We start from the raw sequence: 27,315 nt of genomic DNA on the forward strand, positions 1-27,315 counted from the left end.
GCAAACCTCTGCAAAATATTGGGATGAGGTGCTGAGTCCATCCCTCTCTTACCTGAATAAATGCCCAGCAGATTCTGTAGATGATGCTTAAGGGTCCTGTAAAAATTTGCAGTTGCTCTCAACTGCTTGTTAATTGGAAGGTTTGTTTGACTTACCAGTATTTCTTTCCCAGTTAATTGTGAGAGCCAAAAGCCCTGGGCTCCTTTTGCTTAGGGAACCCCTGTTCTGCATCCGTAGGGTTTAAGAGGTTTGATCTATGGAGGACGGAGACCTTCGGGTTGGTGTTCCGGACCCTGCGGATGGCAGATGGTGCGTTTCCAGCCAGGCCCGCGTTTGCTGTGCTGGTCACGTCTGCCCTGGGCAGGCCGGGCTCTCCACCCGCCTCTTCACCATTCTAGAAAAATACAGTAATACTTTCTATTTCCGTGCTAAAATCCCTTCCAAATTCATCGTTTCAGTATATTAACAAACCAGGGAACTGCTTTCCAAGTCCATATTCTCTCCAGAGAGGTGGGACTGTCAAGATAATGCTGTTTGCTGTTGAAAATAATGGAAACTTCTCTGTAGTCCGTATTGACTACATTGCGTCTCATTCCAGAGACTGTTGAATTGAGTTAGACTTGCAATGCCCTGTTGGTAAGAGCTGTGGCTCTTTGTGGTTACCCCTTCTACGCAGCCAAAGCAGCCCGTTGAGCTGCAGGTGTTTTCTGCTTGTAGTTCCTCCTGCCTGCAGCCGTGATTGTGTGCACAGTCACCCACGCGCAGGCATTGCTTCTGGGTTTGTTCTTTGTCCAAAGTCTCTCTATAATGCAGATTTTTGTATGTACATACCACCTCTGAATCCCAGAGGAGAGCCTTCTAGCACGTTTGATGTGAAACTCCAGAAAAGGAGTCCTGCAAACTATGCTGGTGGTCAGAGGAGTTTCCACGCAGTGGATGTGTCCGTTTGCTGACCCTGTTCCCGCTCCCACTGGATGATGGGGACTGTTCCAAAGATTCCTGCCATCCACCTGCTGCCCTGTTTACCATGTCTCACCTCCCATTCCTCCCTTCCCATCCTCACCTTCTGGAGTTTGTGGAAGTGTGGAAGACAGTTCTGCCTTCTGCATATGAACAGCTGGGCTTAGTCGCCAAGCTCCAGAGCTTTCACAGAATCACAAAATTGACTGGGTTGGAAAAGACCTCAGAGATCATCAAGTCCAACCCTTGGTCCAACTCCAGTACCATTCCAGTTGCTGTTCGAGACCCAGTACCTGCTGGTGTTTCCTGGGGGAGAGGCCCATGTAAGATCTTACCCAGCATGTGCAAAACACAGCCAGATAGCAGCAAAGCCCCTGACAATGCTTTCTCCTCCAGCATTGCTTTCTGTGTGTTAAACTCTTCAGTAAGCTCTTCTGTTTGGAGGTTTTCTGGCTCTGTGGGAAAGCGGGACTTGCACTGATGGGTGGTTGGAGCGTAAGGTAAGTCCCCTGTCCCGTCCCAACACTGTCGTCACTGCCAGGCTATCGCATCAGGCTGGGCTCCAGCACTGACAAGAAGGACACCGGGCGCCTGCACGTGGATTTTGCTCAGGCTCGGGACGATCTGTACGAGTGGGAATGTAAGCAGCGCATGCTGGCGAGGGAGGAGCGCCACCGCCGGCGGCTGCAAGAGGAGCGGTTCCGCCCGCCCTCCCCGCCTCCCGTCGTGCACTACTCCGACCACGAGTGCAGTGTTGTTGCTGAGAAACTGAAAGGTAAGTGGATCTGCGGCCCATGGCTGCCCTTCAGAGATTTGTGTTCTCCAGTGGTCGTCTTGCTGAGCTGAAATGATGGTGCCATATAGACCTTGCAGAGCCCGTTAAGACCAAGCCCTCAGCCTGCACGCTGCAGCTCTCGTAGCCGTCTCTTCTTCAGAATTGTCTTTTTGTAAAAACAAACCCATAGTTGAGTACAACAGTTTCTTCCAAACCATTTTTGTTCATGCTAAAAGGACTAGTCTAAGTCCTAAGACCTTCTCTGAAGCCCAAGACCTGTGTGTGGCCTGATGCCTTTGGAGCTGGCTGTTATTTTCTTTCATGGAAGAGTACATCTGAATAGGCATATGAAGTTTTCCGGTAGGTTTGTAGCAGCTGGTCCTCTTGTTGCACCTCAACAGATGGTTTGCTCCATCACAGAATGTGAGTGGTTGGAAGGGCCCTGGAAAGCTCATCCAGTGCAATCCCCCCATGGAGCAGGAACACCCAGATGAGGTTACACAGGAAGGTGTCCAGGCGGGTTGGAATGTCTGCACAGAAGGAGACTCCACAACCTCCCTGGGCAGCCTGGGCCAGGCTCTGACACCCTCACCGGGAACAAGTTTCTTCTCATATTTAAGTGGAACCTCCTGTGTTCCAGTTTGCACCCATTGCCCCTTGTCCTGTCACTGGTTGTCACCCAGAAGAGCCTGGCTCCATCCTCATGACATCAGCTTCATGTTAGACTTGCCTTCCTTTGTATAGCCTTGTATTCAGATAATATCGTGCTTTCAAGAATTGTGATCAGCTGCCCAATGTAAGTTGATCTCTGTAAGAGAGCAGTTGAGCAGCGCCAGGGAAGGGATCTGAAAGCTGCACAGGTGACCGTGGGCTTGTGCGATATAAAGGTGTCCTTTCTTGCTGCAGATGACACCAAGTTCTTGGAAGCCATACAGACCTTGCTGACCTGGATAGAGCGTGGAGAAGTGAACAGGAGGACTGCCAACAACTTCTACTCCATGATCCAGTCGGCCAACAGCCACGTCCGCAGGCTTGTGAATGAGAAAGCAGCTCACGAGAAGGAGATGGAAGAAGCTAAAGAGAAATTCAAACTTGCTCTCTCAGGGATTCTGGTTCAGTGTGAGTAGTGTTTCCATGCTGAATGTTGCTTTTTTGTTGTTGCAGGGAAGATGCTTTATTTCTAGAGTCTGGAGAGGCAACATTAAAAGGGCTTCAGGAAAAGAAGGAGCAATCATTTCCATTCAGCTACAGTTAATTTATAAGCATAGATCATTAACGTGGCAAAAGTTTCTGTGGTACTTTTTATTGGAGTAAGAGTCCACATCTAGGGGGAGGAGAGAATGAATTCTTAATTTTTTCCCTCTTCTAATTATAGTACATTAGTAGTTCTGTCATCTTTTCAACTCCTCGTCTGTGCACAGACAAGGTAAGTTCCTGGTAATCTGGTGCCTCGGCGAAGTATACAGGATTTATTCGCCAAAGGTAGGATGCAGCAGAGCGCTCCCCACACCTTGTCCTCAGTCACAACTGAAAACCTGTTGCAGAACAGCGTTTTGAACCTGGCTCTTTCAAATCCCAGTACTTTATTAAACCATGAAATCAAGGAAGAGGCGTGGGCTGTATTAGTCTGAGATGTGATTTATAACAGTTCCTCAAACCGCTCATTGCCTCTTACACATCCTTACTTTAGTGAGTATGAATTGGTTTTTTTCTACCTTTTTCTTCTTTTTTAAGAGTACCTTCTCCACAATTGTACTGATACCTTCTCCACAATTGTACCGAGTCTCCTTGAGCCCCTTGGCTAAATTGTGAACATTTTTACCTTTTGGTTTTGCATTCAATAATTTCAGCTGCTACTTGTTTGGTACTTCATTTTTTAAAAAATTCTATTTATGGTGAAAAGTATGGTGATACAGTGCAGAGAGGGATGCAGAGGGAGTTGTAATAGATGCAACCGCGCTCTATAACACCGCTGATATCTCAGCCACTCTTAAGTTCATCTAAATAGCAGAACGCTTATTTTATTTTGTAAGAATTACACTTACTACAACATCACAAGCATAAAAAAATCAGGTAGTTGTGCTTTCTGCTGTTGGCTGAGTTCCCATCCCAGGAGAGGCGCTTTATTTCTCCACAAACCTGGAGAAATAGAAGGAATAAGTCTCAGGAACCAAAAAGGTTGCTGACTAATGCCAGCATCCATTCCCCGCTGTGCACACGGGTGGGCTGTGGCACTGGTCGTTGGGACTGTACCCAAAGTGCCAGCTTTGTACTTAATCATCCCATTTTTGACAGCAGGTGCTGTGTCGGTGAGTACCTGTTACCCTCGCTGGCAGCGTTGCACAGCGTATTTGACTATTTTTCGGCGCAATGCGTGCCTTTTTTTCTAGCTGAGAGCAGATGCCGCTTTCCTAGTCGATGGTTACACTCTGAACCTTTGTCCCCGGCCTGGTGAAGGCCGCACTTTCCTCTCCAGGCGCAGCCCCCTTTCCTGAGCAAAGCTTCGGCACAGTACAGTGTTATAAGAAAAGGTTAGCCAAACCACCTGCCTGATTCCACTTTTTTACTCCTTTACTCCTCTTGTTCGTGCTCTCTGGATGATATTCTGGCCTGATTTGACTGCTGATTTGATACTCCAGTCGAGCAGATAGTGGCCGTGTACCATTCTGCCTCCAAACAAAAGGCTTGGGACCATTTCACGAAAGCTCAGCGTAAGAACATCAGCGTGTGGTGCAAACAAGCAGAGGTTGGTAATTTTTTATTGTGTTAGATCCTCCAGCACAGTCTTTTTCTTCTCAGGATATTGATGTTAAGTTTGCACAATGCTTGTGTGGATAACACCACCTTAACTCACAGTGTAAGGTGGGAATTACTCAGTCGTCTGTTGTGCTACAGGTAATACATTTTCTTTCGGTATTTGTGTTACTAGTAGCAGTACATTGGGATCTGTATGCTGATTGAAGTCGTGCACAATAGTAATAATGATTTATCTGTTTTCTGCTGGTTTTAATGTTAAAGCAAAAGGGATTTCTAGAGAGATGTTAAACAAAACCACCACAATCATAAGCTTCATCAGAGATCTGTTTTATCACATTTTTATTGACCAACTTGAGAGGTGGGAATAATTGCGGCTGAGGAGTCTGAGGGAGAATGTTCTCATATTTGTGTATTTATCCCGTGCAGTGACATTACTAGTGAAATACAGGATTTAGAGGTGCTGACAAGCAGGGGGGTGATAGAAGAGGACATTTCACTCCAATTGTGCTTCCTGCAAGGGGAAGAACAGTTCTCAGTCCCTTATCTGATCTTATCAAATCCTTCTGGAGTCAGGCACAATGTCAGAAAGAATCCAGCTGAGGTAAAGAAAGGCCGTCTCTAGGGAAGCAGTGGGTTTGGGAGGTGTTTGTCCTGGAGTCAGTGGTGAAATACACGCCACCTGCTGTCACCTGCCTGGCAGGGATGTCACGTCGCTTGTCGGCATCTGGCGGTGGAGCTTGTCTTGCTGTGTGTCCGGCTGAGGAAGACGGGAGGAGATATCTGTGCTCTGGGGGACGTGCAGGGCTACCGAGAGCGGCAAAGAGCCCCGTGGCGGGTCTCCTGCTCACAGCTTGTCTCTCCTTGAGTCTCACTTCCATGTCCGTTCCCTGGAAAGGTTAACGCTCAAAGTGGTGACGGAAGTATTGTCGCCCTGGGGTATGAAAAATGTTGAAGGGGAGAGCGAGAAATTGTATTTGTCTTGCTCATTAAGCTTTTAAAGTAGGGTGGAGCTTGAATCATGGGCAAAGTTGACAGTGATCACCACTAAATTGAGTATATTCTAAAACTGTGTATGCAGGACACCTTCCCACATAGCTATGACCTGAGAAAAACTGTGGGGCTAGATAATACCCAGCCAAAAGCAGACGATCGATCCTTATCAACACTGGCAAACTCTAAGTGGCTGTTTCCCTAGGAAGTTCCCAGCTGTGATCTCCCCATGAGTTTGCACTTCTGGGACTTGCCAAATCCCACCGAGTCAAACCTTTTGTAGTAGCTACAGGAGCTGGTGTGTCGTTTTATACCTGATAGGCCAGGTGCAGAGTCTGATTCAGATTATGCCTCTGCCTTGAGCCTGGTGCTCCTGTTCTCTCCTGCTTACTGAGGTTGCTTACTGTGCTTGGGGTGGGAGCACTCTCTCCATTTGGAGCTGTCTTTTGTTCCAAGGTAAGTTCTCCCAGTGGGAAGAGGCTGTGAGACCACTGCTGAGGCCTCTTCCAGGAGCACTTGCTGCTGGGCTCAGCCTGATGGTCTCCCCGAGCTTAGGGTCTTCTCTTTAAGGAAGGTGGACCCACAAGGTGCATCTTCTTGGGACAGCTTTTGGCAGACTTTAATCCTGTGGGTCACCGCATTGGAGGAGAGCCTGGTGGGCAGCTCAGGGAATGGGTGTGTGTTGGGGAGTTAGGCTAGGCCAGGGTTTTAGTCTTCAGGTGGCTTTCCCAGCAGTGTCATTAAGACAGCAGGCAGCTCATTAAGAAGCTGTGGAAACTTGAGAGCTGGAGAACCACTATGCTACGGAAGCTACCAGCCAGCATATTCCCTTGGTTAGGAAGGGCCTCTCTCAAGTATTTGCCTTCTCTGATGCTTTTTCCTCACCCATCCAGGGCTCCCTTGGGCACAGTGAGGGTGCCAGTGATCCGTGGTGTAGGGTCTGTTGCATGCTGTGCTCCATACAGTCTTCTCCAGCTTCAAGGCTGCTTTAGGGTTTCAGCTGTTGAGCAGTCAGCTAAAGATGGTGGGAAGATGGTTCTCTGGTCTTCAACCCAGCTGCTGGTTTATGGGTGGTCTCTGGGGCAGCAGTTGCTTTGGAAGTGTAACCAGCACTGCCCGTCGTGCCTGGATCTGCCTTGTTCTCACCCTTTCCCTGCTGCTGTCCCCAAGGTGTCCATGGTCGCTTTCCACATTGAGGAAGAAATTGTTGGCCCTGAGGGTGGTGGGAGCCTGGCCCAGGTTGGCCAGAGAGGTGGTGGATGAACCATCCCTGGAGACATCCCAGGCCAGGCTGGACGGGGCTCTGAGCACCCTGAGCTGGTGAAGATGTCCCTGCTTGTGGCAGGGGGGGCACTGAATGGCACTTGAAGGTCCCTTCCAACCCAAGCTGTGCTATGATGCTACGATTCCCTCTTGGCTGCTCTTGGTGCACATGTGCTCGGTGCTGGCAAGAAGAGGTTTTGAAAGCTTCAGGCTATTCAAGTAAAATCTACAAAGAGCTGGATGTTAATTTTATTTCATAAGCAGATCTTCTCTATCTTTTCTCCTATGGCTGTTTCTGAGGTGTATAATCCAAGTGAAGTTGTGGTGAATTGGCATCGGGTAGGGACAGTTGGCCGCCTGTGCGAGCCTCTGGTGAGTGGTCTTGACATCTCCACCTCCTTGAGTAACTCACTTGTTTTCTGAATGTTGCTTGTCCTGCTCTGCAGGGGGTGTGGAGAGGCTGAGGTTGCAAACGGGCTGATGGGTGTCTGTGCAGAGCTCCATTTCTGCCCAGTGTGAGCAGAGGATGGAGCAGGGCTCTTGTCCATAGGAGCAGGTGGGGTTGGCCAGTTTTGCCTGGACACGGTGGATGGAGCAGAAAGGACCCACACACAAGCAGGAGCTGGGGAAGCTCAGAGACCAGCACAGGAGGGAGCATCCCTGCTCCTTTCTGATCCCTAATGTGGGCCAAGGCTGTGCCATGTAGGCCAGTGCTTGGAAGGTGCAGGATGTGTTGTGTGACAGGAGGAGGAAACGCTGGGCAGATGTTTCAGGAGGGGACAGCACCAGGGGAGCTGCTCTCACAGGTGAATCATTAAGAGAAGTCATCATTGTGGGGCTAACTAAAGAGGTTTTATTGGTGAATAAACGATGATTGAGTGATAATTAATCAATGACTGAATGGTAATTATATGGCAATCAAATAGTGATTAAGCAATAATTGAATTGTTTTTTAAACAGTGATGTGGCAGTGGTGCTTTGACAATGATTAGCAGTCAAACACTCTGCTACTTATTGTAGTTCTAATAATTAAGCTATAGCTGGAGATATCTCACGCAGAATCCCAGAATGTGAGGGGTTAGAAGGGACCTGGAAAGCTCATCCAGTGCAATCCCCCCATGGAGCAGGAACACCCAGATGAGGTTACACAGGAAGGTGTCCAGGCGGGTTGGAATGTCTGCACAGAAGGAGACTCCACAACCTCCCTGGGCAGCCTGGGCCAGGCTCTGCCACCCTCACCCCCAACAAGTTTCTTCTCATGTTTAAGTGGAACCTCCTGTGTTCCAGTTTGCACCCATTGCCCCTTGTCCTGTCACTGGTTGTCACCAGAAGAGCCTGGCTCCATCCTCCTGACACTCCCCCTTTCCATATTGATCCCCATGAATGAGTCCCCCCTCCAAGCTCCAGAGCCCCAGCTCCCTCAGCCTTTTATTGTATACATATATATAAATGTTGCTAGCATATAATATGCTTTTAGGCATAATGTAAAATGTCACTTAGCTCATTATAGATATCAGATGCTGGATTAAGGGTCTCTCAGTCTGGTGGGGAAACCTTGAGAGGTGTCCCTGCTCAGAGGAGATCCCCACCGTGCGCCTGGTGCCGCACAGGAGAGCTCCATGGGCTCGGGGGGGCTACAGGTATTTATAGTATCAAGTGGGTTTTGTGCTGGTGTGCAGCTGTAGCAGGTTTAGTTTGATCTAGGGCCATGAAGTTGGTGAAGGTTTGGAGTGAAGCCGTATGAGGAGCGGCTGCAGTCCCTGGGTTTGTTCAGCTGGAGCAGAGCAGACTGAGGGCAGAGCTCATGGGCTGCAGGTTCCTCAGCAGGAGCAGGAGGGGCAGGCTGAGCTCTGCTCTGTGACAGTGACAGAGCCCAGGGAATGGCAGAAGATGTGCTGGAGGGGTCAGTGGGACATGAGGAAAAGGTTCTTCACCCAGAGGTGCTGGACACCGAACAGGCTCCCCAGGGAGGTGTCACGGCCCCAGCCTGTTCAAGAAGAGACTGGACAGCATCCTCAGACACACAGCATGACCTGTGGGGTGTCCTGTGCAGGGACAGGAGCTGGACTCCATGATCCTGGTGGGTCTCTTCCAACCCGGGACATTCTCTGAAGATTCTATGATGATTTTTCTAGTCCCAGCTCGGGCTGGGACCGCTAGCTCCTGAGAAGACACGGCCTGGCACAATGTCTCACGGTTTGCACAGCAGGGCTGACTTCACTCAGACATACCTGTCGGGGAGGGCTGAACCAAAGTCCTGCTCAGTCGGAGTGGGGCGTCCTACCCAGGTGATGGAGAGCGTGGGGCTGGAACCCAGCGGGGCAGGATGGGCCAGGGAAGAGTGGTGCAGCCCCTGGGCGTGCGGAGCAGGGGAGGCGCTGGCAGCAGGTCAGTCTGGTCTAGAGGTGCTGCCAGAGAGGAGACGTGAGGTAGCGACCCAGTGGAGGTTCCAGGTTGGGCAGCGCTGAAGGTAGGAGGGGCGTGTGGACGTCAAGCAGGGCAGATGCAGGGAGAGGGGTCACCGAGAAACTACAGTGTGGGTAATTCCGATAGCACTGGCAGATTGACTCTTGCTAAATATTGTCCTTGATCTAATAGTCTGTGCCAAATATTATTTTATTGTTTCCTCTTTCTTGTATCATGGAGTTGCATTTTGCAGACTTAAATTTCAGCATCTCTTTATCCAACCAATCTGTTCCTTGCAACCTGTATTTTAAAAAACCCTCTACTTTCTGAACCTTAGGAAATTCGTAACATTCATAATGATGAACTAATGGGTATTCGAAGAGAGGAGGAAATGGAAATGTCTGATGAAGAAATAGAAGATCCGTCAGAGATGAAAGAAACAGAAGAATCAGGTAAAATCACTTTTTGCAGTTCATAAACTAAGTACTTGTCTCATCAGTGATTTCTTTCAGGAGTCATGTTCTGACTGTTCTGTACCTCAGAATTGTCACAGGTGGAGCAAAATCAGCTGCAGTTATCTGGAGTTTGTTTTCCTCTCAGTGCCTGGTTCTGTAGCTGCTGTTTGTTGATCTCCCCGCCACGGTCAGGGAACCTAACGCTGCATCTGAACCGCAGTCCCTGGTGTGACATGGGGGTTCATGGCAAAGTGTGCGGGGGGACTGAGCCACCTGCACAGCTGCTCTGTGCTTTTGCAGCTACATCACCCTGTGCTGTCCTGTTTGTGTGCGCTGCTGGTGTCCTCCCGGCACTGGAGACACAGCAGCAGATCCCCGTGCTGGGGCGCTGGGCTTCACTGGGGCTCTGAGCAGCAGCAGCGCTTGTGGAGGGGACAGCAAGGGGTGCAGTGGCAAATGTGGCCATAGTAAGGCTGTGCTGTCAGCTGAGTGCTCCTGTATCGTACAGCTGGAAATGCCCTTGGCTGCAGCTGACACAAGAACTTGACTGTCCAAATACCCATTCTCCCTTTGTCTGCAGGAAACTAAGGATGAGTAGTCCAGAAATGCATTGAAGGACCTTCCTGGATGTTGAGGTTACAAAGTCCAGCATTCAGCTTAGGAAATGCCATCATGAAGGTTGTGGGGGAAGTCAGAGAATGTCAGGGGTTGGAAGGGCCCTGGAAAGCTCATCCAGTGCAATCCCCCCATGGAGCAGGAACACCCAGATGAGGTTACACAGGAAGGTGTCCAGGCGGGTTGGAATGGGAAGAAGCTTCTTCTCATATTCAAGTGGAACCTCTGGTGTTCCAGTTTGTACCCATTACCCCTTGTCCTATCATTAGTTGAATATTGCCTGCTGTCCTTCCTTTTAGAATGTGTAGCTGTCTGGAGTGGGGCCCAACACACATTCACTGACTGGGAGAATGAGAGGGGGCAGTTAAATAAACCCACCCAAACCCACCCTCTTCCCATGCAGCATGTCTTGTCTCCCTTCCAAGTGCAGCGTGCGAGTCCTGGGCAAACCGGCCTGCATGTGTTCTGGCCATGGCCTGAGTACCGAGCAGGGCTACAGGGTGCCAGGCGGTGCCCTCTGCACCAGGGCTGTGTTTTGGAACCTGCTGGGCCTGTCTTTGCTGCCATCACGTTGTATAATCCCAGTCCTGAATTTACCAAGCCCTGTGTGGCTGAGGCAGGTGTTTCTTCCCACGATTGATGGACACATTCTTCTGGCTGAAGCGGCCAGGGACACCTCTCCCAGAGTCTTTCAGCTTTGCTGGTTAGGAAACCTGCTTCTAACCAGCATGGTCATTTCACCCCAATATGTTCTTTTGCTTCTTTTTTTGTTTGTTTAGTTTTCTTCCAAGCTTAAATACTGCACTCACTACTGAGAGCTGCTCTTTGTCCAGAGGAGCTTGTTTCCTAAAGAGCTAACACAAACAGCGGTTGGGAGAAATTCATTTTGATACTCTGGATTTGTAACTGGGCGCTGGGAGCTACAGAGCCCTGGGTGCTGGGGGAGAGCACCCAAGGACTTCTTGCTCGCAGTTCTTTGACTTTTGCTCTCTCCCTGCCTTGTTCTCCAGCGCTGGTGTCACAGGTGGAAGCCCTGAAGGAAGAGAACGACAGTCTGCGCTGGCAGCTGGACGCCTACCGGAACGAGGTGGAGCTGCTGAAGCAGGAGCAGGGCAAAGCCAGCAGGGATGACGACACAACCAAGGAGCAGCAGATGAAGCTTCTCCAGCAGGCTCTGCAGGGGATGCAGAAGGTGGGCCTGGACTTTTCTAGAGCTGGGGCCTCGCTACAAAGGCAAAGGAGCTGTGCTGTAGAGCAGAAACACAAGCATTATGTTTTTATGTGGGGTCAAAACTGGCAAGTGGAAGCAGCCTTTTTTCATTTCCATTGTTGCCACAGAAACCCTAAACAACCAAGCATTCAGAGCAGTGTCTGTGTATGAACTGATAAGTCAATTGGAAACAATCTGTAGTTCATGGATTCCTTGTGTGCTCTTTGCTTGACCACACTGTGACTTCTGAAGTGCTGAGTCTGAGTTTCCATAACTCGGGGAGATCCCAGTTACCAGCATAAGCAAGAAAGTGGGAAATCCCAAGCTCACTTTGGGCTTTTGTTCTCACAGAAATGTGTAGGGCATGTATTGTTCTTTGGGTTTTCCCTGGGCTGAATCTAGAGCGCTTTGAGTCCTCACAAAACCTTAACAGTAGCCCTTGGGATATTAAGCCAGACTGATAACCAAGCATACAGAGCGTGTAATAGTTCAGGTAAGAACTTGTTAAAATAAGAATTCTGTGAAGGCTGTGGTTGTTCTCTGGATGAACCTGACATCCGAACTGACAGAACTGGTGTTTGTGATGCTGGAGCTGGCAGGAAAAAGCTTCTGTCGTCACCATCAGCTTTCAGGGTGGGAGGACAGTGTAGGATGAACCAGAATTCCCTTCTCGCAGGTGTCAGGCAGGTCAAGTTTCTCTTTACATCGCTACCAGGATGAACGGTGTTGGGAGAAGACTCTGGAGCAACTGCCTTGTTGAAAAAAGATGCTGTTTGTAACTATTAATGAATAGGATTATGACTTTTTTTTTTTTCTTCTAGTTAAGGGAGAAAAATATTAAAGTAAACATCTCGTTAGGGGTATTTTAAGCATGGAAGAAACCATTCACTGGACTGTATATTTATGTATCCTGGTTTGACCTAGGCAAGCCGCTAGGCCAGTGCCTTTGCCATATTAGCAGTTGAGCTCGTCTCCTCCTGGTGACTCGATCTTGCCCGTTTCTGGGACGCACAGTGCTGTTGGCAGTTTGCTGGTTTTGCTGGCTCCGATGGGGGATCAATCATACTTCTCCTCTGTTGGTTTGTTGGTTGTTTTTGTGCTCATCACGGACGCATCCAAGGACACATATTTGCTCTGAAAGCACACTGTTATATCCACAGCCACAGCTTGGTTCTCCTTGACAGACACCAGGTTGGGCTGGAGCGTTTCCTGCTCGCCTGCGAGACGTGGGCTGGGATTCACCCCCCAGCCCTTCTCCTGAGCTTTGCTGGGCGGGGGTGCACGACTCGCTGGGGCGTTTGTTGGGCTGATGTCGGGGTTGGAGCAGCCGTCGTGTTCTTCTGCCATGTAAATTGTACAGGTTACGGTGCGAATCTCCTTATCTAGTAGCAGTTTCAGAGTCTTTTCTTAAATTGCAAGACACCACTGTATTGATGTGGAACTAGAGATATAGGAAGACTTTAGGGTGAGTTCCCCAGCTTGTTTCTGTGCTGCTCTTTCTCATGTGCTGTTTGTACGGCCACAGCATGACCCAGACCGGGGGAGAGGAGGAATTAACATTACTGTGGGTCAGGCCCACAGTCAAGCGCATAACACGTGCTTTATTTCAGGGACAAAGGAGGTTTGTTGATGATGGAATTACTGCCTCATGCTTACAAAGTCATGCTAATAGGCAAAGGTGTTTCTAAGGTACATTGTAGAAAAGATCTCTTATTGTTGTATACTTAACCCTTTAATTGTTCCGAATATGGTCCGTCTGGTCTTTGTGGAAAAGCCCCTAATAATTTTCTGTTCTTGAAAATAGTAAGAGGTGATAGGCAAGTTAAGAATTGCGTTTATCTTTTCTCTTCCAGCATCTTTTGAAAGTACAAGATGAATACAAGAAGAGAGAAGCTGAGCTAGAAAAAGTGAGAGAAGAAAAACTGAAAATGGAGACATTATTAGAAAACCTGAAGGAGCAGGTACGTGCCACCCCAGTGCTTCCTTATTCTCAGCAGTAAACGCAGTCCTTGGATTTTGTGGTCCATCATGAGCACAGTAAGGGACAGAGTGTACAAGATACCTTGCCCTAGCTTAGGACCAGCTTTGGAAAGGCAGAAAAAATCACCTACCAAATTGGAGAGCATATATCAGTAATGAACTTGCTGCTGGCTTCATGTACCTGTGAGACAATCCACCTAAGAAACTGTATTGTTTTATAGTGTACAGTGGTATGGCAGCTGAAATGTGTTTTTCTGCAACCTGAGCTTTAAAAGTTAAGAAAAAGCGGTCTCAATTATCAAACATTGATTTTTAGATTTGTATTCTAGCGACATATTTTCATCTGGCTTCCATAAAGCGCTATTGAATTGAATGTTTTTGTCAGTGTCGTAATATTCTCATGCTTGGTGGATTTATTCTAAACATAAATACCATATTTTGTCAAGTGTGATCCACTCTGTCTTGTGATTGTGGACCCGTGTGGGAATCTAAACATGCTTGATTCTCTTCTCTATAGCGCAGGCACAATCATACAGGATAGACAAGAGACATTAGGCAGCAGTTCTTGCCAAGGGCCATAGAGCCAAATACTTGATCTTGTCTCAGATTTTCAATCTTTAGCCCTACCTTCTTGTGCCATGAGCTGGGGAAGATAATAAATGGCTTTCTAATATGTAAAACTGGCTTTGTATCCCAGTAATCTTCAGTAATCTTCACGGAACAGAATTAACAGACTATCACCAGTAACCTTTCCTTTTCTTTACCTCTACATAGCAGAGCATAGCAGATGAAGAGGACAAGGAGAGAGATGCAGTTGATTGTCAAGGCAATGTAAGTCTGTGTTTCTGCTACTTTAGTCAGAATATCTTACCAAGGGAAGCAGTGACACCTCATTGTAAAATGAGCGATTTTTCAAAGTTGGCATGGACCTTTACTTTCCGTGGTGTGGACCTTTAGCTTCTCCCGTGGAAGCAGATCACAGCCTGCTTGGGCCGGGCCTGCACAGTTTCAGTCCCGTCTAGTTGAGAATTGCACTGGCATAAGAAGTTAAGCAAACCCAAGGGACTATTTAATTCTATCTTGGTTATTGGCCCAAGTCCAGTCCTTTTCAGTGGTGTCTGGAGGCTGTTTCCAATTACAGCTGTTTGTAGCGCTCAGACCACTGGAATTCCGCAGAAAACTTAGGAAGAAAGTACTGCTTTTAGTGCATCTGCCAAGTCTTTGCATCACTAGCAGTCTTGTGTTTGTTTTGGGGATAATAAATTATGTAAAATATTGTTTTGATTCAGTACCACAAATTCAAGTCAAAGACAGTCTGATCCTAAACCCTTTGCAGCCATTGGGCACTTTGTTAATCATATTGCCTCAGTTTAGGCATCTGGAAAATAAACATCTGTATCTGAATTAGTCTCTACAAGGCTTCCTTTCTAGTCTAGGAAAGCAAAAATACAGACTGTCGAGTCTGACTGAGCCTGTGCTTGCTGTGTGTTTGCTGTGCTGCTGGTGTGTGGAAACCCTGTGGTGTTTTTGCAGGAGAGCAGTGCATCCAGAGTTTGTGCGTGCAGCCAGGAGAAGGAGTGTCCGGTTGAGAAGACATTGAGCAACAGTCCTGTGAAATCTGAACGAGAAGTTCTGTTAGTTGGTAAGTTCTTTTGACGGGCTTGGTGACGATGCTGGAGACTCGAACTGAGTTGGAGTTCTTCAAGGTGGCCTCGCAGCTCCCGCTGGCCACCTCTTGTTCCTTTGGTTACGCCAATGGAGGTGGGAGTCCCGGAACCAAGGAAGGCCTCGAGCTTTGCTGGGCTCAGGGTTCCACCTGGTGCATTGCTCACGTGCAAATCGTGCACTGCGCACCTCTCAGTCCAAACCACACACGTGCGAAGGGGGCTGGTGTGTGCTGGCAGTCCCAGTCAGCACGTACTGGAGTGCGAGTTGCTCTTCTTAGAGTCATCACTGAAGGTGTTATAGTAAGTTACAGAGGAGGGTTTGTCTTCATTCAGTTAGAACCTGATCAACCTTACAGCGTCCTAAGTGGTGTCACAGGCTCGAAGACTTTAGTGTCACACAGAATCCCAGACTGTCAGGGGTTGGAAGGGACCTGGAAAGCTCATCCAGTGCAATCCCCCCATGGAGCAGGAACACCCAGATGAGGTTACACAGGAAGGTGTCCAGGCGGGTTGGAATGTCTGCAGAGAAGGAGACTCCACAACCCCCTTGGCAGCCTGGGCCAGGCTCTGCCACCCTCACCGGGTATAAGTTTCTTCTCATATTTAAGTGGAACCTCCTGTGTTCCAGTTTGTACCCATTGCCCCTTGTCCTATCACTGGTTGTCACCCAGAAGAGCCTGGCTCCATCCTCCTGACACTCCCCCTTTCCATATTGATCCCCAGGAATGAGTCCCCCCTCAGTCTCCTCTTGTCCAGCTCCAGAGCCCCAGCTCCCTCAGCCTTTCCTCACACGGGAGATGCTCCACTCCCTGCAGCATCTTGGTGGCTCTAGGGTGTCCCGGGGTGGATGGCGTTTGTGGCCCCACAGCAGTAGGGCACACACCGTTAGGTCGAGCATGGTGTGCTGTGGGCCCCACAGAAAGAAATTCTCTTGGCTTTAGAACCTGTAGCCAGAGAGGAAGGAAAGTGGAGAAGGGTGGCAGGGAGAGAAGGCTGGGCTCAATGGGATGGGAAATACTGCCAGCGTTTTTAAGTGCTGCTCACAAAGGGATTGCTGACCTCTGATTTACAGTGCAGGCGTATCTGCTAACCTTTTTGTTTCCTTTCCCCTTGCCTATTTCTGGTAATATTGAAAAATAGCCTAACATGGCATGCTATGACTTTTCAGCCCAAAACACTGGGGAGTTGGGGGTTTTCTGCAGCATTGGAAAAGGAGGAACAGAAGTCCTTGTCTTTGTGGGACAAGGCATTTTCTTCAGTTCACTGTCACTCAGCCAGGTTCTCCTCAGTCATCCCTCTATATCTGATTTGAGAATAACAAGGAATCATTTATTGTTATCCGGATGGATCTGTTTGTGCCAGATCATGAGCTGGGGAAGGGACTTTGGGGAAACCCGAAGGCACAGCCTTTTCCTGCACACGATGGTCAGAAATGCAAGTCAGGCTTTGATGTACAATCCTGGCCATGGGCTGCAAGGTGCCTCTTTGTGACAGGGCGCAAACTTGGGTTACTCTGTTAAACTGAGTGCTGCAAAGCTGTTGGGATGAGACACACATGCCACTGCTGCTCTTCCCATTTGCCTTTTGTCCTGTCCTGCTCCTTGCCCTTCGGTACAGCTGGAGCCGAGCTCTGCTTTCCCTCTCCTCGGGCCTTACGTCCCCACAGGTATGATCATTTCCATATGGTTCACCACCGGGCATGTTACCGTTACTCAGCAAGGCATGAGAGTGGTAAAGTCTATTTTAAGTGCTCACGAGCTGCCTTGGTGACTTGTTGTTTCCTTTGCAGCCTACGAGCTAAACGTTGCTGTACTTCAAACCAAAACAGCCCAATTAGATCCCTGTGTGCTGTGCCACCAGTGCCGGGAGCTGGTGTTCTCAGCTGGCTCTTGTCTCGTGAGAATGATGTTTGTGCTCTTCCTTTCCGCAGGAATCATTTCAACATTTCTTCACGTTCACCCATTTGGAGCAAGCATAGAGTACATCTGTTCCTACCTGCAGCGTCTGGACAGCAAAGTAGGTGTATCGGCCCTCCCAGGCCCCCGGGCCAGCCTGGTTGCTGTGTTTGTGCCCCCAGTGTGTTTGGTCTGTGTAGGAGAGCTTCACTCCCTCCCTGGGAGTGGGGTGGGGGTTGGATGGTAAGAACTGGTGTGTATTAACTGGAATAATTTCCTACAAGAGGATGGGGGAAAGGGTGAACTCTCTCAAAATCACAAAGCGTTTGGATTAGGAGGGACCTTTAAAGATCATCTAGTCCACCCCCTTGCCATGAGCAGGGGCATCTTTCACTAGGTCAGGTTGCTCAAAGCAACCCAAGTTCTGCCATAGCCCTCATCCAGTGTAATGTTAACATAAATACAGAGCTGAATACGTTCTTACTGCGGATGTTCATGTGTAATCCTGCTCGTAAGTCAAGCAAACCCTTTGACATTGGCTGTGTTTGACAGTGGTGAATTCCATCTTGAAAATCTCCATCTGAAATGTATTTTTGTTTATTCTGTTTAAGTTGGCTGCTCTTGTTTCCCTTATCCTTATGACCTCAAAGGAAAAGAACAAACAACTAGCCTCTTGCATACAGTTTATTATCTTGTAACATCTGCCATGCCACTCTTTGTATATATTCTCTATAAACTGAACAGTCACATTGTTTTTGTGTTTCCGAGCCAAGTTTTTCCATATTTCTGATCTCGAAGCCCTTCACTGAGCCTTTTCTGTCTCCGTTTTGATACCGTCAGTGAGGTCATTTTTAGGAGGATGCTGTGCAATGGCCTCAGGGCATAAGCCCTGGCTGGCAGTCCTGCTTGCAGGGCTCTGTGCCAAGGGCAGGGATTGAGCCCTGGCTGCGGGGGTCAAGAAGGGCCAGAACAAGAGCAGTGCTAACGCATTTTCCTTAGTACAACAAGAAGCTGCTGTTTCCTGCAGTATTTCTGTGTATCGCTGCTTCAGGCTCCTTTTGGGAGTAAATGGGGAGTGACTGTGCAAAGGTGGCTGAAGGTTCAAGGGAGTTCCATCTCACTCCTTAAAGTGCCCCAGGAACAGGAGGGTTCCCAGCACTGGAATCATCTCTTGTGACTGGAACTTTTTCAGCTGCTTTTGCTTAGAACTTACTGCTTCATTTGTCCCATCCTAAGGAAGCGCAGCTTGCTGGCCTGTGTTTTGCAGGCTCACTCCAGCCCTTTTAAGACTTATCTAATGATTTACTTTCTTATTCTAATTCTGAATTTGTGTATGAGGTGAACAGCTGCCTTTATTTTTCTTTGGAACTCCTAAAGAAATGCCATCATATCCTGCGGACTTCTGGCACTTCTTTGGAACCTACAATGCAGGAAAGGGCTGCTGACATTTCTCCAATAAGCTTAGCAGAAAAGCCCTGGGAAAAGGGCATCTTTTAACCTCGCCGATGGCATCGGTCTTTTTTATTGTTCACTGACACTCCGGCAAACCTGGTCTCTTGAAAGGGGGCTGCCCATTTGTTCTTCAGGTTCTGTCTTAGCTCTTCTGTTGTTGCAGGAGCTCGGTGTTAGTTGGGGTGTTGCTTTGGAGGTTCAGCAGGTCTTTGGGTGTGAGGTGGGGACGGGTTGCAGGGGAGCACTTGAGAACAGAACCTCATTTCTTGGAGCTGCCAGCAGGAGAGGAAGAGGAACGTCTTTCCCCTGCTCCCTGCCCATCAGTCTCACCAAGAAGGCCAGCAGGTCAGCAGAAATCAAGGCCAAGCGTGGTTTGAAGCCGTGAAACAGCCCTTACAGAAACTGTCCGTAGCACTGTGTGCATCACAGGTGCTGGGCAGTGTAGCTGATGCTCCTCCCGGGGTGTCCGCTCTCTGTTTCATGTGTTACCAAACCCATCGGCAGCCTGACCTTGTTCTGGTTCTCCATCTCTCTCAAAACTCGGACCGTTGTTTCTGCCCGATTGCAGAACAGCCTGATGACAACTGTGCCTCCACCAAATGTAAATCCACGTTGCAAAGCGGGTGCTCTTAATCTTTATTACGTGCTGGGCACATTTTGAAAACCGTGGACCTGTGATTACTGCCAAAGGGCTTTCAGAGGAACGCACCTGAGCACTAATGCAGGCTTAAAAGTGAACACACTTTGTGTGTACGTTGTCTACTCCTGGAGGTTCAAACCTCTTTTCCCTAGCTAAGTGCGAGCTGAGCATGGTGATTTGTGCTGGCACACACAGAAAGTGAATCAAAAGAACAGTGTAATGCCTCCTTGGGAAGGCAAGAGTCCAACATGAGTTGGGGAAGTGACTCAAGATTATCTCCTGGAAAATCCAGTTGTGGATTGTATTGGAGACCGTGAAGTGGGATCAGTCTGGATGTGACAGAATTGTCAGACTGAAATGGAACCTCAGCAGGAGGAAACACCGCTGAGCTGCGTGGTCAGTAAGCACCTGGAGACTCTACAGAGCTGCAAACTCTGCAGACTGTAAAGGGAGTTAAAAATAGAGACAGTGAGTGTGGCAGATCAACACAACATGTACAAAGGATGTCACATTGTTCTGCGCTCTCGGCAAATATCTGTGTTTTTGTCCAAAAATACTTCCTAATGCTCTGCCTAACCAGCAAGCGAATGAGGTTGTTGTGCAGAGCGAGTTCTGAATGTGTCAGAGCAGTCCCAGATACACAGCAGAAACCACCTTGAATTCTTGTGAATATAACAAATAAGGTGTTCATTTTTCTGTTGCAATAAGGAAACCATTGCAGGCAATTGAATAGAAGGTGGACGTGACCTTCTCACTCCTTATATATTCTGAAACTGTTAACTTGCAGCATCCTGAAGTTTTTTCGCTTGCGGAACTTTAATTATATGTAGTAAATGCCCGAGCAGTCAGATTTCCAGGCCTGTCTGCCCATGGGTGATTGACTTTTGGTGCAGATGGTGTAGGTGGCGTGTGGCTGGGTAAGGATGCTGGCAGATACTTGCTGTTCAGTTACTTAAATGCTTGGGAGTTTTTAATCTTTATACTATATAATCTATATAATCTTCACCTTATACACATTATCTTCCATTTCACAGTGTGAAAAATTAGGACGGTCCTTTTACCGTTATTTCTAGTGTCTGATGTATCTGCACCCTGAAGTGTGGCAGGTGCACAACTTGTGCTGTGCCAGGATTATCACTATGAGTATTGGACGGGACATGTAGGCAAAGCCCAGGTGTATGTCAGCAATTAAAGGAGCTTGAATATCGCCAGTCATTACAGGGCTTCTGTAACCAAAAGCGTCTGTATTTTTAGTGCCGTTTTCCTTCTGTTCTCACAGATCTGCACCGCGGAAGTGGAAGTTCTCATGACTCGACTGCAGAACACGTTCAGGCAGGAGCTCAGCGGGGTCGGGGCCAGCCTAGAGAAAAGGTGGAAGTTTTGTGGCTTCGATGGGTTGAAAATGACTTGAGCTTCGACTTCATGATGAAAACGACAGCGGGATACGTACACCAAGAAATCCTCTTACCTCTGTTCATTATGATAGTGTTGCACGCATCATGGACTCGGGTGGGATAATATGTAAGTGAAACTGTAAGTCCAGAGCAGCAATGGAAGAAACTTCAAGTTCTGTAGCTTCTTTGTTCAGTTATTTGGTCAATATATTTTGTGAAAAAAGTTCCTGTCTGATATTTTTAAGCACAACGTGTTGACTACCTGTTTTGCCGATGTTGTACGTGTTTTGTGCACCCAAATCTCTCATTCTGAACCTTCTTTTTACCGGTAGGAACAGCCATAGACTGTCCTCGTAAGCAACAACAAAGACGCATTTCCTGGTTTGTAGAACCACCAAAAGGAAAGAAAAAGACTTTTTTTTAGACATTTCTATGATTGAAAACTGAGATATGTTTACACAGAAGAAGATTTAGATGTCTCAGTTCTCTGAGCCAAACAATTGTTTCTTTTTCTGCTGTTTTCTCTACTAATGGTTTAACAATTAAGCTGAGAGCTTAAGGAGCTGGCAGTGTTCTGGTGGTCTGAATTGCAGTGTCACTCTGTAAATAATTTCTTACATAGTTGTATTTAATTTTCTATTGATCTGGGTGGAGCAGAGCGCCTACATCAGACCTCTGGTTTAGTAACGACTTACCACCACCGTTCTCCACCCGCTTTGCTTTGCAGACTGAGCTTCTGGAAATGCTACAAGCAGCACAGACTTTTCTCCTCCCGAATCTTCCCAAAGGCTGTTCCTCATGCTCTCAGTGAATGTCAGGCTCCTCCCCACCCCTCTGTGGAAGGTTGGTAAGATGTAGGGTGAAATGCCTCGGCCCATCGATCCACACAGTCCACATCCCTCTGTAGAGCCTTCCTACCCTCAGGCAGATCAACACTCCCCCAACTTGTCTGCAAACTGATTGAGGGTGCACTCGATCCCCTCGTCCAGATCATCGCTAAAGAGATGTCAAGGGTTAGATTGCAGGGTGACAATAAAACCCTGGCAAGTGTATTGTTAACCTCCTCTCCCGCCACTTTCCCCCTTCAATCCCCCCTCTCCCCCTTCCCACTCAGCACAGGCGATCGGGAGGGAAAGAAGGACAGAGAGAAGAGAGTTGGAAAAATTAAAAATGTTTTACTAATGCTACTGATAAAATAGAGAAAATAATACAAAATATACAAAACCAATCTTGAAAGTCCCAGCAACTGCAGAGCCGGCACCCGAAGTCCTGGACTGGACTCTGCAGCCAACCGGAGCTGGATTCAGTCTGTCACTGGCCTCAGTTCGCAGGGACGACTCGCAAGGTCCTCTCCTAATGTCGCCATAAGGAAAAGGGACGAGATCCTCGTGATCTCCCACTTTTATATGAAGTATCACGTGAATGGGATGTTATACTCCATTGGTCAGTTTTTGGTCACCTGTTTCTCGTTGCCCCTCTCGTGAGATGTCCATCCATCCTTATCAGTGACCTCACATTCCATTGCTGTGTTTACCAAAACATGGATCTGGTTCTCCAGGAAAATGCAGCTGATATGAAGCTTTAGCTGACAGGCAAATTCACTAAAAGAGAAACTTCTTTTTAACAAAACCAGGACAAGAGATTAAATAGAACTGGCCCCAGCGCCGAGCCTGGGGGGCACCACTCATGACTGGCTGCCGTTTGGATTGTCAAGCTCTAGACAGTCAAACCCACCTCCTCTCCTCGCCTCTCCATGCCGAGGAGGCTCCAGCCATCCAATGCCACGCTCCAGTTGTGCGAGTCAGCCCAGCAGGTTTCCGCGATGGCAAGTAGATGGTAGTTTTCCTGCCGCGCGCTGGCTTCCAGCTGCTCCTGCTTGTTGCCCACACTGTGTGTGTTGGGGTAGATGCACTTCAGTTGGGCTACTGATCTTGCCGCCTTTTTGAGGGGAGCAGCCCCAGTTCCTACGTGACTGTTCTCCGTTGTCTCCCTGGTTTGTAACACATCAATAACCTTTGTGTCTTTGCGATGCGGATCTCCATCCTCTGCCCCACTGAGGTGGCAAAGGTGCTGTGGGCATTAGTGCACAGACATTTCCAGTGTGATCCAGCGCACTCAGCATGTTGTGGGGCAGACAGAAGGACCTTGCTAGCACCCTGTCCTTCAACTGTTGGTGGGCTGCCCACACACTCATCTCTGCTGAGCCTGGCTTTATCCCTTTCCCCCTTCGAATCTAGTTTAATGCTCTTCCAATGACCGCTGAAAACTCCTGTGCAAGGATCCTTTTCTCCTTTTGAAAGGGTCTGTCACCAGCAGCCCTGGTGTCGTTTAAACCGACCCATGATCCAAAAAAACCCAAATTGTGTGTGACACCAGGTATTGATCTGCTGGGTCCTTCTGTTTTTCCCCTTGCCATTCCTAGAACTGGAAGGACAGAGGACACTACTTGTGCTCCTGAGCCCTTGACCAGTTGTCCCAAGGCTCTGAAGTCTCTCATGATCACCCTTGGACTTCTTGTTGCAAATCCATTGCTACCTACCTGAAAAATCGATAACAGAGAATAATCTGAGGGCTGTAGCAGGGCAGGGAGGTTTCACATCTTTAATCCTGGCCCCAGGGAGGCAGCAGACTCCTCTAAGAAGTGAGTCTGGTCTGCTGGGCTTTCTGTTCCCCTCAGAAGAGAGTCTCCTATGACAATGACCTGTCTTCTTTTCTTTATGGAAGTGGTTGTGATACGGAGCGTAGACTGTCTTAACCATGGTGACTTCTCCAAGCTGGATCAACAATTGTCCTTCTCATTGTTTGGTTCCGCTTGCAGAGCCTTGTACCCATTACCTGTGTCTGCCTGGGCAGGTGGGGATGGTCACGGAGGAGATGGGCCTGTTGTGCCAGGCAGGGACTTGTCACCATTGTCCTCCTGTCCCTTTCAGTTACTGTGTTCAGCAGGTGGCCTGTGTTCAGCAGAGACTTCTCCTTAGGAAAAGGAGGAAAGAAACTGCTGCAAACTGGCCTGTTGTGGAGCGCAGAGGGCAGCCATGGAGTTAGGAAGGCGTGTCCTTGACCCTGCTTGCAGAGCAGGCTGGCTGGGTGAATGGGGTGCACTGGCTGCATTGTATATAAAATCATGGAATCGTAGAACAGTTTAGGTTGGAAAAAACTTTTAAGATCGTCAAGTCCAACCATAACCCACCCCCGACACTACCCCATGTCCTGAGAACCTCATGTCCGTCTGTCCAACCCTCCATGGATGGTGACTCCAGCACTGCCCGGGGCATCCTGTTCCAATGCCCAACAGCCCTTTGGGGAAGAAATTGTTCCCCAGATCCAACCTTAACCTCCCCTGGCGCAACTTGAGGCCATTTTGTCCCATCACTTGTTGCTTGGGAGAAGAAACCAAACCCTTCCATGCTCCAAGCTCCTTTCAGGCAGTTCAGAGATCAGAAGGTCTCCCCTCAGCTCCTGTTCTCCAGCTGAACCCCCCAGGTCCCTCAGCCGCTCCCATCACACTTGTGCTCCAGCCCCTCACCAGCTCTGTTCCCTTCTCTCCACTCGCTCCAGCACCTCAAGGGCTTTCTTGCTGTGAGGGGCCCAAAACTGACTCCAGGATTCGAAGTTTGGCCTCCCCAGTGCAGGGGGATGGTCACTGCCCTAGTCCTGCTGGCCACACCAGAGCTGGTACAAAACGTGGAAGCCAATGCGGCAGAAAGGCTCGTGAGGCCCCGGCGCTCCCGAGCGTCGGCCGCAGGGTGTGAGCTGGGAGCTGTGGCTCGGACAGGCCGTCCTGGCCAGCGAGAGGCCCCTCCGCTGGGAGCTGCTGTGGCTGTGCAGCTCCTCTGGGAGCGGCTCAGGCTGTTGGCTGCAGTTCGTGGTGGAGCGGGCAGGTTGTTCTGTGGGGCAGCGGGAGGGAGTGGAGCTGGGACCTGTGGAGCAGATAAGGGCCAGATGAGTCCTGGCTCCTGCTTCTTCTCCTGCCCAGGCTTTCTTTACCAAGGCCCTTCCAGAGGGACTGGGGCTTCCTTGAGGCCTCATCCATTCTGCAGATGGGCTCCCTGGACAGTGAGGATGCGAGTGAGATGCTGCTGCAGGTACCAAACCATCTGTCTCCAGGAGAGCCCTGGGAGCCGGGATTCCCAGGCTGGAGCACAGCTGGTTGGGTGCAGGCAGCGGGGAGGGCGAAGGGACCCTTTGCTCAGGGTGGGGATGCTCACAGGTGGGGCTGCCTTCCTTGCTCCTGACACTGGAGGCAGGTTAAAACCCTTCTGAAGAAATGTTCTGAATAGTGTCACCGCAGATGAACATTGTATTTTTAAGGAATAAACATTTTTTATGGGCAAATCTTGGCCCTGCTGCTTTCTTTTTCTCACCTAGCTTATGGTGACTGCCACAGGAAGGGAGGTGCTCCATCTGAATCCTCTGCCAACATGGGGCTTTACTGCCCTTGTGAATGCTCTGGACATTTACTGATATCGGGCCAGCAAGTGATCAGCAGCCAACAGCTATGAAACGCTCCCTGCTTCCTCTCCAGCCTCTTCTGATGTTTTACCCAACAGGCAATGAATTCCAGGTCCGTGACCTCCTTCAAACCAGATGGAGTTTGCTGATGATGGCAACACTTGGGGTGGATGTCTGGTGCAGCACAGCAACACCAGTTTATGCTCGGCGACAAGGACGGGCGATGAGACGGTGCACAGAGAAAATGGGCAGTCAGCAGCCTCCACAGAGCCGGCAAAGGGGGTTCCTGTGCTACGGCTGCACGTGTTGGAGGAGCCTGCAAGCCGGGCTGTGGCCTCTGGGAATGCAGCTGCTGTGGGGCAGGAGGCAAGTGAGCTGGTGGGAGCTGGTGCCTGCTGGATCAGGAGGTGCAGAGGGCCCCAGGCACGGGCAGGTCCCAAATGAACAGGAGGAAAAGGGAACCTGAGAAGAAAGATGCTCTGGAGTTAGGAAAGCTGGGCCTGGGATGGGATGTGTCATGATGGGGCCATCCAAGTGCTGGTAGAACATGGGGAGCCACTGCAATGTCCTGGAGGGACACTCAGCACCTCTGAGCATCCCGGGGTTTGAATTGCTGTGTGGAAGCTGGTGTTGGCAGTTCCCATGGGACAGGAGGGCCATCAGTGAGGGGACGTCCCAGTCAGGACCCTGCTCGGCTTGTCCCCAGCTGTGGCTGAGGCTGCAGCGGGACCGGGCAGAGCCGGGGCAGTGCAGGGGTTGCACTGCTGCACCCCAGGCATTGCCATGTCATGGACCAGCAGCCTGGCTGCGCTCCCGGAGTCGCTTGTGAATGTGTTGACATGCAAGGTGCCAATTTGGGGTGTTAACATGTGTGTCTTGTGGGTTGCTGTAGATTTGTAAGGCTCTCTGGTGTCTGTAACCCCTGACGTACAACATGTTGTACAAGATGCCAGCTGCGCATCAATCCTGTCAGGTCTCAATGCCAGAGCTCTGCAGGGCCCTGCGGTCCCTCAGAGCCGTGCTGGGTGTGCGGGGCAGCACCGTGCCCGGCCCAGCCCCACCGCACTGCGGGTTTGGTCACCGTGAAGATGCTGTGACGGAGCAAGCGAGAGGCCTGCATGGAGTGCCAAGGTGCAAACCGTGCCCTGGCCCTCATCAACCAGCACCCAGGCAAAGAATTGTCTTCTTGGGTTTGATCTACCAGACCAGCTGGTGCTTCTATTGGTGTCCTAGTTACTGATAGATAGGAGTGGGGAAAGCATGGGGACAGAGGTTGCGCAACCACCGATCCCCTGCCAAGGCACAAGCGCTGTCAGGCGTGGGAAGTGCTGTTCCTTCCCATCTAACCCTGCCCTCCCTCTCCACACCATGATGTTTCTGGCTCTCATTTCTTTTGGCAGAGAATGCACGTTCTCATCACCCCTCTCGTCCCCTCGGCCGTGTTCAGCTGCAGCATCTCCTCTCCGTCACTTCTCCGCTTCTCCTCCCGCCAGCAGGCAGGGAAGGTTCCCCACCCGCGCCGCTGGGCCACACGAGGTGGTGGAGACATTGCTTTGCAAACCATCATCTTGAAAGAAGAGGAGAGAGCCCAGGCTGCCGCTGGTTGTGCTGCGAGAAGAAAACGAGGAAGGTAAACGCTCACCCTTCATTCCACCTGGGAAGAGAGTAACTTTGCTGCTGAAAACGGGGGAGCAACGGCAACTCTTTGGCAATAGAAGGGAAGGCTGAGCTGAGCTTTTCCCATGAGATTTCCTTAAATAAGCCTTAGTCCTAAAAATAAGCAGGGAAAGTCATTGCGGAGAGGAAGTACCATGTTAACGCTCCCAGTGAAAGGCATTTTATTTCTGGTTTTGAGTTAGTGCGATTCCTTCTATGGCATCCTCCTCCAAAGCGGGATTTGCAGTACTCTGGCTTTTGCCCCTGCTGCGTGTTGGCGTTTTCCTCCTTTTGGGGGGACGCCCGAGCCTGGGGCAGGGACACCCCGAGGGCTGTGCTGCCACTGGGCAGTTGGGCCATTGGGGAGTTGACGTTGTCGATGCCGGTCCCCATTTTGCTTGCTCCTGTGAGCACAGATACACGCTTGCTGCAGGAAGCGAGGCCGGGATTTTCGGGGTTAATAGCTGAAGCAGGAGTTTATCAGAAAGCCAGCAATGTGGTGTTTTATAGGGCTATTCTTGTAGCCTTATGGTGAGGCCAGATAAGCAGCCACTTGCTCTTTTTCTTCCTGCTTTCTCTCCCTTCTGCTCCCTGTCCCAATGGGGTTTCCTCCTCCTTGCCCGATGCAGCCGCGTCCTCTGTGACTCCTCTCCAACCATCCCTCCCCGTCAGGCAGTGTGGGCTGTGCCTGCAGAAAGGTAATTTCTTTCAGTGTGTCTGTCTCAGCGGTTTGTCTGTCCATCCGTAG

At 49.6% G+C, this 27,315-nt stretch overlaps 2 protein-coding genes across 8 annotated transcripts in view; both read left to right on the forward strand.

Annotated features, from left to right (window-relative positions):
- Window positions 1–20,703, forward strand: part of ENOX2 (ecto-NOX disulfide-thiol exchanger 2) — a 51,731-nt gene extending 31,028 nt beyond the window's left edge. For 2 of the 3 annotated variants that reach the window (XM_082062215.1, XM_082062213.1), the window contains exons 6-15: window positions 1,502–1,735; window positions 2,642–2,854; window positions 4,375–4,481; window positions 9,489–9,603; window positions 11,232–11,413; window positions 13,285–13,392; window positions 14,186–14,242; window positions 14,945–15,053; window positions 17,009–17,094; window positions 20,345–20,703. In XM_082062215.1, coding sequence (XP_081918341.1) covers window positions 1,502–1,735; window positions 2,642–2,854; window positions 4,375–4,481; window positions 9,489–9,603; window positions 11,232–11,413; window positions 13,285–13,392; window positions 14,186–14,242; window positions 14,945–15,053; window positions 17,009–17,094; window positions 20,345–20,476 — 1,343 coding nt within the window. In that variant the 3' untranslated portion in view covers window positions 20,477–20,703. The remainder of the gene's footprint in view (window positions 1–1,501; window positions 1,736–2,641; window positions 2,855–4,374; window positions 4,482–9,488; window positions 9,604–11,231; window positions 11,414–13,284; window positions 13,393–14,185; window positions 14,243–14,944; window positions 15,054–17,008; window positions 17,095–20,344) is intronic. The other variant, XM_082062214.1, reaches the window with a different exon arrangement.
- Window positions 20,704–21,225: 522 nt separating this feature from the next.
- The window catches only part of ARHGAP36 (Rho GTPase activating protein 36), a 29,608-nt gene continuing 23,518 nt past the window's right edge, over window positions 21,226–27,315 (forward strand). For 4 of the 5 annotated variants that reach the window (XR_014185019.1, XM_082062216.1, XM_082062218.1 and 1 more), the window contains exons 1-2: window positions 21,226–25,277; window positions 26,312–26,541. Coding sequence is in view for 4 of the 5 variants with exons in the window: in XM_082062216.1 (XP_081918342.1) it covers window positions 25,047–25,277; window positions 26,312–26,541 (461 nt within the window). In the remaining variant the exon portion in view is untranslated. Of the gene's footprint in view, window positions 25,278–26,311; window positions 27,266–27,315 lie in introns of those variants that run through there. The other variant, XM_082062219.1, reaches the window with a different exon arrangement.

This window comes from Streptopelia decaocto (assembly GCF_964273445.1).
Source record: "Streptopelia decaocto genome assembly, chromosome: 10".
In the NCBI taxonomy this organism is placed as follows: Eukaryota; Metazoa; Chordata; class Aves; order Columbiformes; family Columbidae; genus Streptopelia; species Streptopelia decaocto.